Here is a 16,932-nt window from a genome sequence, read left to right as displayed (position 1 = left end):
GTGGCAGTCCAGTTAAAGATACAGTTCAGGTAATGTTTTCTCAGCAGCATTAAGATGTGTGTATATCAGGCTAAACTTGTTGAGCCATTTTGTCAGGTGTCTTGCTTGTGCCTTTCAAGTTTTATATTGAGAAACCAATTATTCAGGTCAGCAGTTCCAGTTACCTTATGGGGATAAATACACACACACATTTCCTTTAATAGAAAGGGAACGATTAAGATTCTATAAATGTTTAGGTATTCTCAACCTATTGAAGTGCCTGGCGATGGTAAGCATTCAGTAAATATTTATTGAATGAAGACATAGTTTAAATTTCAATCTTTTTCAGACTATTTCGTGTCCTGCTCATGGTTGTGATATCTTAGTGGATGACAACACAGTTATGTAAGTATTTTTGATAGATCATGCATGTTGAATATTGGGTAGTTGGTTAAACCAAATTAAATTTTGCTCAAACCTCAGAGGAGGTGGAATTTTTAGTCTGAAGAGACTTTCTAATCTACATTCCTTTGTAGTACAAAAGCTCATTTCTAATTTGTTAGTTGAATGCCCAGACACTATTCTTGTTAACATATGGCAAAATACTGGGCAATATATGATAGCTAGATTTTAATAAACCTTGGAAGTGGAGAATAGGATATGTTGGTATGTTAGTTGAGGTCCTGTGGGAAACAGATGTCAAGACAGGGTTATAAAGGGAAGGAGATTTGTTGTGGGATAGCATCTGTGCAGGTTAAAGAGAAAGGAGTAGACACATGTTGACTCAGGTGTGACACCTGTTAAAAGAGACAAGGAAGAAGGATTCAGTAGGAAGAGACTCTGACTATGGGGCAGCTGTGAGAGTCTCTAGAAGCTCTGTGGGGAACTCCACTCCATAGATTGCTTATAGATGAATGCCTCAATAAGCAGAAATGGCTGGGCCCTAATCACCTTCCAGGCTCGGTCATTTACTGGGAGCTACCCAGGGGGGATGTGGCCTCATTTGGAACATTGCTCCCATAGGTACTACATCTGGAAGTTGTTGGCTAAGTTCTCTTGTGAAAGGCTGTCTTATGAAGGGAGAAAGAAACTTGAAGAAACAACCATAGATTTTAGTCCTGAACCTGTGGTGATATCCCAGTTGTTTAGTTCTTGAGGCAGTGCTGTTTCATAGCCTCAGGCTACCTAATTGACTCTACTTGAGGAAGATAAACAGATTGAGGGCCTGAACTATCTACAAACAAACCATGTAGTTAGTACTGGATTAATTGCCTATACAGAAAGGTTTGTCTCTGTTTAAGCACTGGGATTTGAAGGTAATAAAAGTAAAAATAGCCATGGTCTTTAATGAGCAGATTTCCTAAGCTACCTAATAAAGCCATAAATTGATTTAACCAGTACAGTTTATAAAGCCCACGGATTCCAGTTTATTAATCTCAACCTACTTTGGTTTACCAAAACATATTTACTATCGCTTGCTGTCAGCTCTGTGTTAATACTCTTTCTATCTTTCAGTGAACGTTTTTTCCGTTATTGTTCTAAGCTAGCAAAAATAAGTTATGTATCATCTTCAAGAACCACCAGTTATCTATATCTTATCCCCTGATACTTTGATCCCTTGTGTTCTTTCATCAATACATCAGTTTCATCAGTACATTTAATCAGTATGGGTCACTGTATCTTTTTATCATTACACAAACCTTTACTTGGGAGCACTAAGATACATTTCCTTCCCCCAAGAGGTTCATAATACTAGAAGCATGTACAAAGTACAGTTAGAAGCAAATTATTCTACCTGAAGAGTTTTTTTTTTTCTTAATATTTTCTTTATTTAGTTAGTTGAGAGAAAGAGTGAGCAAGAGAAGGAGAAGGAGCAGGGGGAGGGTCTGAGGGAGAGGGAGAAGCAGACTCCCCACTCAGCAGGGAGCTATCCCAGGACTCCCGGCTCCATCCCGAGACTCCAGGATCCTGACCTGAGCCAAAGACAGATGCTTAACCGACTGAGCCACCCAGGTGTCCCCACCTGGAGAGTTTAAGGAGTAGTATAAATGGGGTAAAAATTTGGATTGAGGGAGTAGGGGGTAACACTGCTTAAAGAAAGAATACCAATATTTTAAAAAATATTTCATGAGCTTTTCTCTATTAAGTATTCTGTGATGGCTAGAGTAGAGAGTAGCAGATTATTAGAGATGAGGATAAAAGGACCTTGACAGTTTATGACTTTCATCTTAGAAGGTTATTAAGAGTGTTACAATAAGATTTATATTTTGAGAAATACAGTGTATTTGGCGGGGGTACCTGGCTGGCTCAGTCAGAAGAGCATGTGGCTCTTGATGGAGTCAAGTCCCACGTTGGGTATAGAGATAACTAAAGATAAATAAATTTAAACAAAAAAGAAAGAAATAAAACTTTGGTAAAGTGGAGGATAGTTTAGAGTGGGGAAGCATTTGGATAGGGAGATGTGGCTATGAATTTATGAAGTTTTTTTGAGGGAAATGAAGTAAATATTTTCAACATATAAGATGAATGTGGCTAATATCATAATGGCTCCTACAAATCAAGAAGATAGTCCTATGGAAAGCAGTTCACTATGAACGAAATTTGAGGGGCACCTGGGTGGCTCAGTCAGTTAAGCAGCTGCCTTTGGCTCAGGATCGAGCCCCGTGTCAGGCTCCCTGCTCAGTGGGGGTCTGCTCCCTCTCCCTTTGCTGCTCCCCCTGCTTGTGCGCCTGTCCGCTCTCTCCTTCCCTCTCTCTACTCTCTCTCTCTGACAAGTAAAATCTTTAAAAGAAAAAGAAAAATTTGAATGCTAATAAACATTAGCTAATAAACATTATGTAAACTACATAAATGTAAATCAGAATTTGATACTCCAATTTTAAAAAGTTGTATTTTTTGTCTTGTTTGCATTTGGGATTGGTAAGAATTGAGCAGTTTGGTAATACGTAATGTGAGAATATAGTACAGTAGAGAATACAAACTGCTGCAACCTTTTTGTAATGCAGTTTGACAATTTCTGTAAATTTATGTGCTCTTTGGCCTTTCATGCACTAGTATCACTTTGAATATGTCATTCTACTGCCTTCATTGTTTCTGATAAGTCAGCTGTTAATCTTATTGTTCCCTATTTGCTACTTTTTTTTAGATTTGCTGTGTCTTTAGCTTAAGACAGTTCAACTGTGGTATATCGAGATGTGATTCTCTGTTTGTGTATCCCCTGGGGTTTCTTGTGCTCTTTAGATATGGAGCCTGGCACACGCACAGAAAACTTGGAGAGAATACTTATAAGAGTATTTTAATAGTGATATCAGCTAGGGCTTGGGGATTAAGAAGAGGGATTTTTATATTTCACCTTATATAGTTGTATACTGTTAGTATATATCTTCCATTTTCTTCCTTATAAATAAATAATATTAGAATTTAAGAATTTAGTTAAATGAGAATTTTTTAAGTGTTTAGTCTTAAATAACTGAAATATGCTTAACATTTTTTTTCTTAGTATGAAAGAAATAGACTCCTTCACAGTCATGGTATTACCATTTTTAAATTTTTGAATTTGATAGATAAAAAAATAGTTTCTTGTTTTAATTTGAATTCAACTCACTTGGAACTTGAATTGAACCTGAAACCAGATTCTTTCCCGAACACACATTCTTCTGTGACCTTCTCAAGTTGAAGCTAGCTTTTCCCCACTATATACCTTATGGTCAGGAGGTGAAGTCATTGTCCTAAGCCCTTAGTTTCTCTACTTCAGTTTAAAATCCACGTATATCCTTGAGTCCTGTGTTATCCAGCGATGTTGTAGTCCTTTCTGCTTTTATTCACTTGACTTCTTGGGTTGCTCCTGCTTAATTATGGTGTTAACACCTCACTCACTGTCTTTCTCCCAAGGTTTGCTGTCATCCAGTGTGATTTCAGTGTCCACATGTACAGTCTGTTATTCTATATCCTAACCCTGTGGTCTCAGAGTGTAATCCCCCAACCAGCAGCAGAAGCAGCAGCATTACCTAGGAACTTGTTAAAAAGGCACATTCTCAGGCCCAGATCCAGACTTACTGAATCAGAAACTCTGGGGATGGCGTCCAGCAGTCTGAACAAGCTCTCCTGGTGTCGTTCTGATGTATGCTTAAGTTTGAGAACCGCTGCCATAGTGGTTCATTTTCCTAATGTATTCATTTCCAGTAAAATTCCCTTTACCCAGATACCAACTCCCAAGGCCACCTCCCTAGGCCTATTCCAGATCTACTCCAGTTGACTTTGCCAGATCATCTTTTTCTGCCTCTTCCTAAAATAATGCTCCTTGGGGTTCTAGGTTTCTTCTCACTTTATACACTCTCCTTAATCATACATTGGATGCAGATTTGTATGTCCAGGTCAACTCTCTCTTCTGAGCTTGGAACCCATATATCCCACTGCCTATCAGGCATCTTCATATGTATATTCCTCGGGTTTTGCCTTGTCCAGTTCTCTTACCACCGCCACCAAACTCATTCTTCTGGCTGCTCAATATCAAGAAATGGTACTACTAGGTGTTAAAGACTTGCCTCAATTAGAAACCTGATGATATCCCTGATTCATTTTTCTCCTACATTTCCCAGAGGGATCCTTACACTACATCCTGATCAGTCTTAAATCCATCCATTCCCCTCTGTACCTGATCCAGGCTGTCATCTTCTCTTAGCTGGCGGTCTATGACTGGTTCCTAAGTGATTCCCTTCAATTGTTTCATCACCTTTCATTTCTTCATTTCCACTCTGTATTGCTTACCTCTGCAGCTCTATCTCAACTTTTCTCACATTCTCTTTCCTAGCAGTGTGAAACTTGGCTTCTTGAAAGTACTGTGCATTTTATTTGCATTTGGTTTGGTTTGACTTTGTTTGCTTTTTCTGTAAGGTCTCTTGACTTACATGCAATGCTCTTTTCCTATTTTGCTCTTTAGTTCTGTTAACCTACTCATCCTCTTAGTCATTCTCCAGGTCTTAGTTTAAATTTGCATTTTGGTTTGGGCAAATATTCTATGTGTTCCTTAACTCTCCCGTATTTCCCTTACTATACATTTTTGTAATTGCCTGTATTCGTGTCTGTATTCTTTCTTAGACCATAAGCTGTATGACACCAGGTTCCCTGTTTATGTTCACTAAATGCCTGTTTCCATTCAGGATGTGTGTGTGATCTTAAATGCTAAGATCAGTTATTTCGTAGATTCATTTTTTTTATTCCTTAGCAATGGGTATGTAATATGCATGTATCCTTGAATAAGTAATTGGAAATATATTATTCTCTCTCACTTTTATAAGCGTATGTCATCATTATATACTTTAGTGATGGATTTGTGCTGTACCACCTAGGCTATTTGGCTAAGTGGGTCTCCCCTACACAGTGACCTCATATAGTTACACTTCCACAATCAGGAGAATAACTGGATACTCTGAGAATTTTTCTTTGTCCTGAGATTTGTCCTTGATGTTTTCATGAGACTAATGAAAATCATTTCTCTAAATTATTTATCACTTGAGACCAAATAAATACTCATCTATTTTTATTCCTCTTAGCACTTGGTTATTTTCTTAATATGGTTGTTTTAGGGCCTAAATTTCTTTTCTATGTGTAGTTTCTTTGTTAATCTTAGGGGTGGTAAAGGTAAACTTGTATCTGTTAAATCTTTAAATACCTTCAAGTAGTATTATGTAGTCTCATCTTGACTGATCATTGATAGTGCTAGCACACATCTGGAATTGTGGTGTTCTAATTCAACATCCTGTGAGGTGTCGCTAAAAAAAATTTATGATTTATTTTCATATATGGAGGTTTTAGAAACAAACAGATGATGACAGGAACTCATTGTTACTTCTAGTAAAATTACACCAAATGCTTTTACTTTGAGTTTCAATGATACATAAGATTTTTGAAAAATGAATCTTAAGATCATGGTATAGGTAATATATTCCTCTGTTGGCTAATTTCCCACCTGTCTGAGAAGGGCAGAAATTTTTCTTTTGAAAAATAAATTGTTCTATTTTTTTATTTTTAAATTTTTTAGTAAGCACTCTTATCCATCTTTAGTACATTTGTCTTTGAACACTTCTCTACATTCAATACAAAATAGATGTTACATCCATTCCCTGAAATAACTCTTCTCAAAGTAGAATGCAGGTAGCACTCTTAGAGCCGTTGTTACTGCATTTGATTTTAAATTCTCTTCTAAATGCCTTATGGAATGGATATTACATACATGCAAAAATAAGTTGTTTTAAATTAGATAAGTATAACTTCAATGCTATTTAATAGTTACTTCCTGTTCCATCAACTGTAAGCAGTATATCTTAACTCCTTACTGTGGAAGGTGAAGAAATTGATGCAACTTTATAGTTATTTTTTTCTATTCTGGAACAGATTCTTTCATGTTTTGTCAATAAGTTTATTCACAAAATTGCAAGCCAGTACTTTTATAATATTACAACCACATAAATATTACATCAAGTAGTTGAATGGATCCAGAAAGAAGTAAATGTAGTGCTGCTCCAAGAATATTCCTAACGTCTTAATCATGTGGTTATTTTTTATTCTAATGGTATCTTAAAGGTCACAAATACAGTTATGAAGCTGCCTAGACCCTTAAGTGAAGTCATACAGTTTGTACCATCTGAGGCCAAGAGACAGACTAAACTTTCACATGTGTTAATCTCAGTACTATAAACATCTCATCTTTTACAGAGGAAAATCCTCATTCTTAAGTACAGTAGGCTCAGTTTGCTGTATTGTTGATTTTTATTTTACTTTTTTATTAAGTTCTCAAATATATTGACTGACGTATGTGAAGTACATTAACTTTAAAAATATGTTTGTTTTACTAACCATCCAGATCAAGGTATAGAACTTTTCCAGTACCCAGAATGTTCATCCTTATGCCCCTTACCAGACAGTGTCCATCTCACCCTTGTTCCCTGTCATGATTTCTGTCACCATCAATTAGTTTTGCCTGTTCTTGAGCCTCATTTAAATGGGATCATGTAGCATGTAGTCTTCTTGTGAGTGTGTATCTACTTCAGTTAACATAATGTCTTTGAGATATGTGCATGTATTAAATATGTCTGTATGTTTTTAGGTTTGTTTGGGTTTTTTGTCATTAGCACTAATGTATTTCATTCTCCTGATAGTAGATATTTGGAGTTTTTTTGTTTGTTTGCTTGGTTTTGACTACTATGAAAAGGCTATAAAGAATATTCTTATATGTGTCTTTTGGTAAGCATGCACTGACTTCTTTTGAGTATATATTCAGGAGTGAGGTTTTAGCTTCAATAGATACTGCCAAGTAGTTTTCCAAAAATAGTTGTGTGTGACTGCTTTACTCCTTGCCCATATTTATAATCACTAGTCTTTTAAATTTTATCCATTCTGCTGGGTATGTAAGGGTATCTCCTTATTGTTTTAACTTATAATTCCCTGGTGGGTAATGATGTCAGACACCTTTCCATTAGCCTCTTGGATATCTTTTTTTATGAAGTGTCCGTTCAGGTCACTTAAGATTTTGTTACTTCATTGCTTTATAAGAATTCTTTAAATATTCTGATAGTCTTTTGTTAGAAAGATATATATTATAACTACTTTCCCTTTTCTGTCTCTCAGTGGTTTTTGATGAACAAAAGTTTTCATTTTAATGGCATCTAATTCATCATTTCCCCCTATTTATGATTATTGCTACTTAGATCTTTTTTTACCCACCCCAAGGTTGTATCTTTTTTTTCTTTAAGAGAGGGATAGATGGGGGAGGGGTGCAGGAGGAGCAAGAGAGAGGGAGAAGGAGAGAGAGTCCCAAGCAGGCTCCATCCCCAGTGCAGAGCCTGAAGCAGGGCTCCATCTGACCTGAGCTGAAATCAAGAGTCAGACGCTTAACCAACTGAGCCACCCAGGTGCCCCAAGGTTGTATCTGTTTTTAAGGCAGTCCACGGAGACATTCTGGAGAATGCTTTGATAACATGTGACATTAGAGTTATATGTCTCATAGGGGAATAAATTGAATGCCTCCCATCATTTCTCCACAGTGAAACAGAAGAGTACTACTTTGGTATTCTAAAGTAGGAAATGTAGTACAAAAGCTACAGAATACTGTCTTTTAAAATACATGCTTAAGGGATCAGAGCTCAAGTTCATACTGAAATAATTTCCTAGTCTCCTTGAAATGCAAAGTGAGATAGTTTATCAAATTTCAGTAGTCCATAAGGCGAAGTATATAGACAGAGTAAGTTACTAATGATGATTATTTAAAGTTTTGAAATTATTTTTGAACTATAAATGTAAACTTAATATATTGAAGGGAGGCAGAAAAATGTGTGGGAGGAGTGCATGAAGCTGGTTGTGTAGGGCCTTATAGGCCATTATAAGATCTTTGGTTTTTTTCTGAGATAGAGCCATGAGAGGATTCTGAACAGAAGAGTGACATGGTTATAGAGTTGTTCTGACTGCTGGCATTAGAAAGAGACTAAGTAGGAGCAGGGAGGTTGGAAGACTCTTAATAGCAGTCTGGATGAGAGAAGATGGCAATTTGATCCAGGGTGGTAACAGAGGAGGTAGGAAGAAATGGTTGGATTTTGAATTTATTTTCAAGGTCAGGTCAGAATTAGAGAATGGAGTATAAGAGGAAGAGATGATAGTAAATGTTATATTTATTTTTAATGACCAGAAATTGAGCAGACTTATTATAAAGATGTTGATTACATTATCATAACCCTCAACCCAAATATCCAAGGAAGATGGAATGTAACATAGCCATTAAAAAAAGGTTTGGATATGGGGGGGTACCTTATTTAAGTTTTTTTTTTTTAATTTGTGGATTATTATAATGCATTAGAAAATGCCTATAATCTTAGTGAAGAAGCTAAGATATAAAGTTACATGTAGTACATTCTCTATTTAAAATTACATGTCTGGGGGCATCTGGGTGGCTCGGATGGTTAATCATCTTTGGCTCAGGTCATGATCTCCAGGTCCTGGGATGGAGCCCCCCGTCGGGCTCCCAGCTCAGTGGGGAGTTTGCTTTTCCCTCTTCCTCTTCCCCTGCTTGTGCTCTCTCTGCCTCTCTCCCAAGTGGATAAATAAAATCTTTAATAATAATAATAATTATATATCCAGGGTGCCTGGGTAGCGCAGTTGGTTAAGCATCTGACTCTTGGTTTCAGCTCAGGTCATGATCTTGGGGTCGTGAGGTTGAGCCCTCTATCAGGCTCTGCACTCAACACAGAGTCTCCCTCTGTCCCCCACCCCCACCACACGCTCACTCTCTTCCTTCTCAAATAAATGAAAATAAATATTTAAAAAATAATAATAAGGTAATATTATTATCATAACAAGATATCTTAATATTAAGATAATAAGATAGTAATAAGATACATTCTACATTTACCCCCCCAAAAGAGGAAAAGGCCCAGATTATAAAAATGTTAAGTAGTTATTCCTCCTGAGTGATAGAGTTGTAGATGATTTTTATTTCCTTCTTTATATTTGTCTGTAATTGGTCTGTCAGAAAGAAAAAAAAAGCCCTTTTTACAGAAAAATATTTTATCGTTAGTCCTAAATTGAAGCATAATATTGTTGATTTACTCAGGGTGCTATATCAGCATAAGGTGTGGTTTACTGCTTGGCATACTAAAAGAAATCCTTGTGTTTTAAGTCACCTGGTTTCAAATCATACCTCTCCAGTTAATTCATTTGCGAAAACGTAATTATCCCAAAACTCAAGGGTGCTTAAATGCATCTGACACTTTGGTCATAATGTATAGTAGGCTAACAGTAGAAGTCATTATGTTTACCTTCATAAAGAGGTGCCTTCTATGAGAGTTGGTGTAATGACTATTTTTGATGTAAGTGATGGCAGTAGATCTTTGTCAAGAGAAGTAGTTTATCAATAGCCAGGACCACTCTTGTCTTCTTGAGAGTACTTATTCTAAAGGGTAAGAGCTCACTTTCTTATTCTTCTCTATCACAAGATAAACTGTGACCTACTAACTGAGACCTAATAACCTTGGTCTAGTAACTATGGCTAACCTTTGTTCTCACCAGGTAGTCTAGATCGTTTATAAGAAATCATTGGCTTTTGTCACACCAGAGAAGCATTATGAGTAATAGAAATAAAAAGTGTTTGGGAAATCAGGGCATCTGACTTTGGGTCTCATTCTTTTTTTTTTTTTTTTTGGATATAAATTTCACATCACATAGTATTTACCATTTTAACTATTATAAACTATACAGCTTAGTGGCTTTTCATAATGTTGTACAACCATCACCACTATCTAATTCCAGAACGTTGTCATCACGCCTAAAAAAATTCCCGTATTCATTAAACAGTCACTTCCCATTCCCTCCTTCCCCTAGCCCTGACAATCATGTATCTGTTTTCTGTCTGTATGGTTTTGCTTATTCTGGACATTTCATTTAAATGTCATACAGCATGTGATCTTTTGTGTCTGGCTTCTTGCACTTAATGTAATGTTTTCAAGGTTCATCCATGTTGTAGCGTGTGTTGGTACTTGATTCCTTTCTGTGGATAAATAATATTCCATTGTATGGAGATTCCATATATTATTTCTTCATTCATCAGTTCTTGGACATTTAGGTTATTTCCATTTTTTGTGGAAACATTTGTGTTTTTATTTGAACATTTATGTGCAAGTTTTATATTTGAACACCTGTTTTTAATTCTCTTGGATATATGTACCTAGGAGAGAATTGCTGGGTCATATTGTAATTCTGTGTTTAAACTTTTAAAAAAAATAAAGATTTCTTTGTTTATTTTAGAGAGAGAGAGTGCACTCTACTGTGTGCATAGGGGTGGATGGTAGTGCAGAGGGTGAGAGAAAACCTCCAGCAGACTTCTCCTGAGTGTGGAGCTTGATTCCACAACCCTAGGATCTCATGACTCAAGCCGAAACAGAGTCAGATGTCCAACAGACTGAGCCACTCAGGCACCCCCTGTGTTTACCCTTTTGAGGAATCACCAAATACACTAATTATTTTTAGACCTCAGTTTCAACGTCCCTGAAATGTGGAGGTTTACTTATTTAAAAAGTATTTACTGGGGCACCTGGGTGGCTCAGCCACTGGGTATCTGCCTTCGGCTCAGGTCATGATCCCAGGGTCCTGGGATCGAGCCCCGCATCGGGCTCCCTGCTCGGTGGGAAGCCTGCTTCTCCCTCTCACACTCCCCTTGCTTGTGTTTCCTCTTTCGCTGTCTCTCTCTGTCAAATAAATAAAATCTTTAAAAAAATAAATAAAAAATATTTACTGAACACATTCTACAGGCCAAGCAGGTGTTAGATACAAGGGATCCTTTTCATGGAGCTCATGGAGCTTATTGTTTGGTTGGGGATAAGGGAGCATGAAGGCAGATATTAAACAAATGATTGCACAGATAATCTTAAAAAAATTTGTTTAATTTAGGTACCTGGTGGCTCAGTCCGTTGGGCTTCTGCTTTCAGCGCAAGTTGTGATCCAGGGTCCTGGATCGAGCCCCACATTGGGCTCCTTGCTCAGTCGGGGAGTCTGCTTTTCCCTGTCGCTCTGCCCCTCCCCCGACTCCTCTCTCTCTCTCCAATGAATAAATAAAAATCTTAAAAAATTTTTTTATTTAAATTCAATTTATGTAACTTATTAATTATATTTAAAAACTGTGTTATTAATAATATACCTGATTATTAGTTTCAGGGGTAGAATTTAGTGATTCATCAGTTGCATAGAACACCCAGTGCTCATTACATCAAGTACCCTCCTTAATGCCCATCACCCAGTTACCCATCCCCCTACCCAGCTGGCCCCCTCCAGCAACCCTCTTTGTTTCCTATAGTTAAGAGTCTCTTATGGTTTGCCTCCCTTTCTGTTTTCATCTTATTTTACTTTTCCTTCCCTTCCTCTATATTCATCTGTTTTGTTTCTTAAATTCCGCGTATGAGTGAAATCATATGGTGTTTGTCTTTCTCTGATTGACTAATTAGCATAATACCCTCTAGTTCCATCCATGTCATTGCAAATGGCATGATTTTATTTTTTTGATGGCTGGGTAGTATTCCATATTGTGTGTGTGTGTGTGTGTGTGTGTGTGTGTGTGTTGTCTTTATCCATTCATCTTGTGTGTGTGTGTGTGTGTGTGTGTGTGTTGTCTTTATCCATTCATCTGTCAGTGGACTATCTTAGCTCTTTCCATAGTTTGGCTCTTGTGGACATTGCTGCTATAAACATTGGGGTGCAGGTGCCCCTTTAGATCACAACGTTTGTGTCCTTTGGGTAAATACTTAGTAGTGCAATTGCTGGGTGGTAGGGCAGTTCTATTTTTAACTTTTTTTTTTTTTTAAGATTTTATGTATTTATTTGGGGGGGGAGCACAATCAGGGGCTATTTTTCACTCTTTGAGAAACTTCCATAATATTTTCCAGAGTAGCTGCAGCAATTTGCATTCCCACTAGCAGTGTAAAGTGCTCCCCCTTCTCCACATCCTCACCAACACCTGTCGTTTCCTGACTGGTTAATTTTAGCCATTCTTACGTGTGAGCTGGGATCTCATTGTCATTTTGATTTGTATTTCCCTGATGCTGAATGACATTGAGCATTTTTTGCTGTGTCTGTTAGCCATATATATGTCTTCTTTAGAGAAATGTCTGTTCATGTCTTCTGTCCATTTCTTGACTGGATTTTTTGTTTTTTGGGGTGTTGAGTTTGATAAGTTCTTTATAGTTTTAGATACCAGCCCTTTATCTGATAAGACTTTTACAAATATTTTCTCTCATTCTGTCAGTTGCCTTTTAGTTTTGTCGACTGTTTCCTGTGCAAAAGCTTTCTATCCTGATGAAGTCCCAGTGGTTCATTTTTGCTTTATTCCCCCTGCCTTTGGAGACTTTTCCACCAAGAAGTTGCCTGGCCAAGGTCAAAGAGGTTGCTGCCTGTGTTCTTCTAGGATTTTGATGGATTCCTATCTCACATTTAGGTCTTTCATCCATTTTGAGTTTGTTTTTATGTATGGTATAAGACGGTGGTCCTTTCATTCTTCTACATGGGCTGTCCAATTTTCTCAACACCATTTGTTGAAGAGATGGTCTTTTTTTCTGTTGGATATTCTTTCCTGCTTTGTTAAAGATTGGTTGATGACAGAACTGAGGGTCCATTTCTGGGTTCTGTATTCTGTTCCATTGATTTATGTATCTTTTTCTGTGCCAATACCATACTGTCTTGATCACTACAGCTTTGTAATACGGCTTCAAGTTTGAAATTGTGATGCCTCCAGCTTTGGTTTTCTTTTTCAGCATTTCTTTGGCTATTCTGGGTCTTTTCTGGTTCCATACAGATTTTAGGATTGTTTGTTCCAGCTCTACACAGATAACTTTCTAATTAAAATTATGACAGATTTTATAACAGGGAGAGGTATAAGATGCCATGAGAACTGAGCAGGAACTGGTGTGGGTAATTGTCAGAAAAGGGCTCCTTTAGTTTAACTAAATATTAGCTGAGTTAAATAAAATAATATACAGCATCTAATATTTATTGAGTGTTTACTATTTACCAGGCACTGTTCTAGTTCACAACTCTTATTTCTGCTATCCATTTTACAGAAGAGTAAACTGAAAAATGGAGAGGTCAAAGAACTTAACCTTAGTTCATAGCTAGTAAGTGTGAATCCAGTATTCAGTAGGCTATCCCATCTGAGCCCACCATGATAGTCTTCTCTTTCCTTTTCAAGAGAGGTAGCCCTATGCAAAAGCCTCTGAGGCACAGGACAGGATGGTGTCTTGTGGAAGGCAAGCAGTGCTATAAGAAGCTCAAGAATTCGATGGGGCCAAAGTATACAGAACTTTCTTGTCTTTTGTGTTCACATTAGATAGTTTTTACTGGTTTTGTCAGTGGTTAACTCCTTTTCTGTTTTAACACCATTTTCTTTAAACACTCACAGGAGTGTTTACCATTAAAACTAATAAAACTTAAGCTTCAGGATTCTTTACTTTCATGGGGTCCTATGAGTTCTAGAAATTGTTATGAATATATAGAGTGTTCTAGGTGGACAAGGGAAGCCAGATTGAAGTCAGTGAACATCTCTGGTAATTATCAACATATCTCAGAAGAAGGCCCTCAGATTTGTATATAGCAAAACCTGGATCCATTTCTTGACATTCCTGTCAACATCTCTTATTTCACACACTGATTTTTGGGAGGGCATCTTGGGGAAGTTGGCTGCGAATTGCTGTCTTAGGGCAGAGTAAGAAGACACTGAAAGTCAGGGCCTAAACTCCGCAATAGTTAGTATGTCATTAGATTGTAATAACAAACTGGGTAAAAATGGAATATTTTGTGTGTAAGAAACTCAGGGATGGGGGTTCTACCAAAATAAAACTACAGAAACTTTCAAATTGTCGTCTTGATTTCTGTAGTTACGTTTGTTGATAGTCTGTATGCATTTTAGTATTTTCAATTTAGGGCAGTTTTTAGAGCCACCACATTGAAATTTTATTTCATAAGTGTGGAAAAATACTCTTGGCTGAGAACTTCCTAATAAACTACTTTTATTCTTGCTCTCAGGCGCCTGATCACAGATTCGAAAGTTAAATTAAAGTATCAGCATTTAATAACAAATAGCTTTGTAGAGGTAAGTGATTTCTCTTAAGTTTTCCTTTTTCTAATAAGAGGAATTATTTATTAATAGATACAATTAGTTTTTCTTATATGAAACACTCTCGATAATAAGAAAGACCTAAAGGTCTTGGATTATGACCATATGCTTGGATTATGGACTTTATTCATGAGGCATACCAAACCCCTTTATTCTCAAAGGAATGTGACAAACCAGTAAGTAGATGTCTCTTCATAGATCTAAAACTTTGGCGATAAAATTATTTTTACAGTATTCTTCCCTTATTACTAGCAAAAAATTTTAGCTGGTTATTAATGATATGATGTTCAGTCATGCTTGGCAATTTAACCTTGCTATATCTGTGCTTGTTTTAGCTTCCCTTACCAGTAAACTTTGTTAATAAAGAGAGCTATAGTTATTTTTTTTTTAAGATTTTGTTTACTTATTTGAGAGAGTGAGAGAGCACAAGCCTGGGGAGAAGGAGAAGCAGGCTCCCCCCACCCCCCAAGTGGGGAGGCCAATGCAGGGCTCGATCCCAGGACCCTGGGATTATGACCTGAGCCGAAGGCAGACGCTTAACTGACTGAGCCACCCAGGTGCCCCTGTGGTTACTTGTTTTTATCAAATGTCTGTCTTTTATCAAATACAGAGGTCAGTCAACTATGACCTGCCTGTTTTTGTAAATATTTATTTGAACATGCCTGTTTGTTCTATGACTTCTTTTGTGCTATAGTGGCAGAGTTGATAATTGCTACAGAGGCCATGTGGCCATCAAAAACAAAAATCTTCACTACTTGGCTCTTTATGGAAGATGTTTGTCAGCCTCTGTATAAGATCATCAGTGTAAATTGGTATTTTAATTCTACAAAGTGATTTTTATTTCTATTGAGAGATTAAACTGAAGGTCAGATCTCCTAGAAAACAGCATATTTTAGGAATGGTGTATTTTTAAAGTGGTCAGTAAACTTGAATTCTGGTGCAGAGTGTTACTTGAGCCATGTTTTGTTTCATAATAAAAAATACCTTGAAAGTTTTACTTTTTTTTTTTTTTAAGAACTAAAATGTGATTGTTGCCATGGTTTAGGAACCGACTTTTGTTCTAAGAAGACACTTTTATGGTCAAATATAGAAATTACTTGTATATTCTATAGGTTCTAAACACCTTCCCCTAAGTAGTATGTTGTTTTCTTACATCTTTGAAAATTGCCCTAAAGTAGAACCATAAACAAATTGATGCTTCTTAATGATCACAAATGGTAATTATTTTAAAGTTTGTCAGTAGGATTTTGAAGGTAGAACCAAGAGACAGGTCACATATTTATAAAAACAGGTCTTCAAGGATCTGTAATCTTAGAAAAACAGTGCATCTAAAAGCATTACTTTATGAGACTACTAAATATTGGGGGCAGGTTTTTATATGCTTGTGTTATCATCTCTGTCTTTGGCTCTTGCTATGTGAGTTAATTGCTTGTTGTACTAGGAAATCTTGAATCATGATTTAATTTGCTGTCGTTTTTTATTTTCTAATTTGGGTTTCAGTGCAATCGACTGTTAAAGTGGTGTCCTGCCCCAGATTGTCACCATGTTGTTAAAGTCCAGTATCCGGATGCTAAACCTGTTCGCTGCAAATGTGGGCGCCAGTTTTGGTAAGCAAGTGATTTCCCAAATTGAAATAGTACACATAGCTTTTCTGTTTATTCTTCGTAGTAAAGTAGTAGAAAACTATTTTTTTTTTACCCCAGGTAGTGAGGTGGGTGATGTTGTTCCTCTGACTTTTGTCTTATGGGGAAAAAATGCAGCTATAATCACATTTTCTTGTGTGCTCCACTGGAACTAATACAGGAGCAAACTTACAAATCTGAGACAAGAACTTAGTTCTTCTCATTTCTGATGGACTGCTTATTTTGTCAGATTATGTTTGGTTCCTTTATGGTTCTTGCTCTGTTTTCAGGTTATCTCTTAGGAACTAAAATACACAGGATTATTTTTCCTTTGCTCTGACAGGTAATCTTCACTCCTAGAAAGAAAATGTGCAGATAAATTTGGAAAGATCAAACATGGTTGATTAGATATACTTTTTTTTTTTTTAAAGATTTTATTTATTTATTTGACAGAGATAGAGACAGCCAGCAAGAGAGGGAACACAAGCAGGGGGAGTGGGAGAGGAAGAAGCAGGCTCATAGCAGAGGAGCCTGATGTGGGGCTCGATCCCGTAACGCCGGGATCACGCCCTGAGCCGAAGGCAGACGCTTAACCGCTATGCCACCCAGGCGCCCCAGATATACTTTTTAACCAACACTTTCCCTGTGGTTCCTCTGTCCCCAGCTTTCCTGGTAACCTCCGTTCTT

General features: G+C 37.1%; 1 protein-coding gene across 2 annotated transcripts in view; it reads left to right on the top strand.

The window, feature by feature from the left end:
- The window catches only part of ARIH1 (ariadne RBR E3 ubiquitin protein ligase 1), a 116,119-nt gene that overhangs the window by 76,849 nt on the left and 22,338 nt on the right, over positions 1–16,932 (top strand). For both annotated transcript variants that reach the window (XM_034660707.1, XM_011225581.3), the window contains 3 exons: positions 329–384; positions 14,533–14,599; positions 16,124–16,230. In XM_034660707.1, the coding sequence (XP_034516598.1) occupies positions 329–384; positions 14,533–14,599; positions 16,124–16,230 (230 nt within the window). The remainder of the gene's footprint in view (positions 1–328; positions 385–14,532; positions 14,600–16,123; positions 16,231–16,932) is intronic.

Source organism: Ailuropoda melanoleuca, chromosome 5, assembly GCF_002007445.2.
Source record: "Ailuropoda melanoleuca isolate Jingjing chromosome 5, ASM200744v2, whole genome shotgun sequence".
Lineage (NCBI taxonomy): Eukaryota > Metazoa > Chordata > Mammalia > Carnivora > Ursidae > Ailuropoda > Ailuropoda melanoleuca.
Note: the sequence above shows the minus strand (reverse complement) of the source record. Positions and strands in the feature narration are given on the sequence as shown.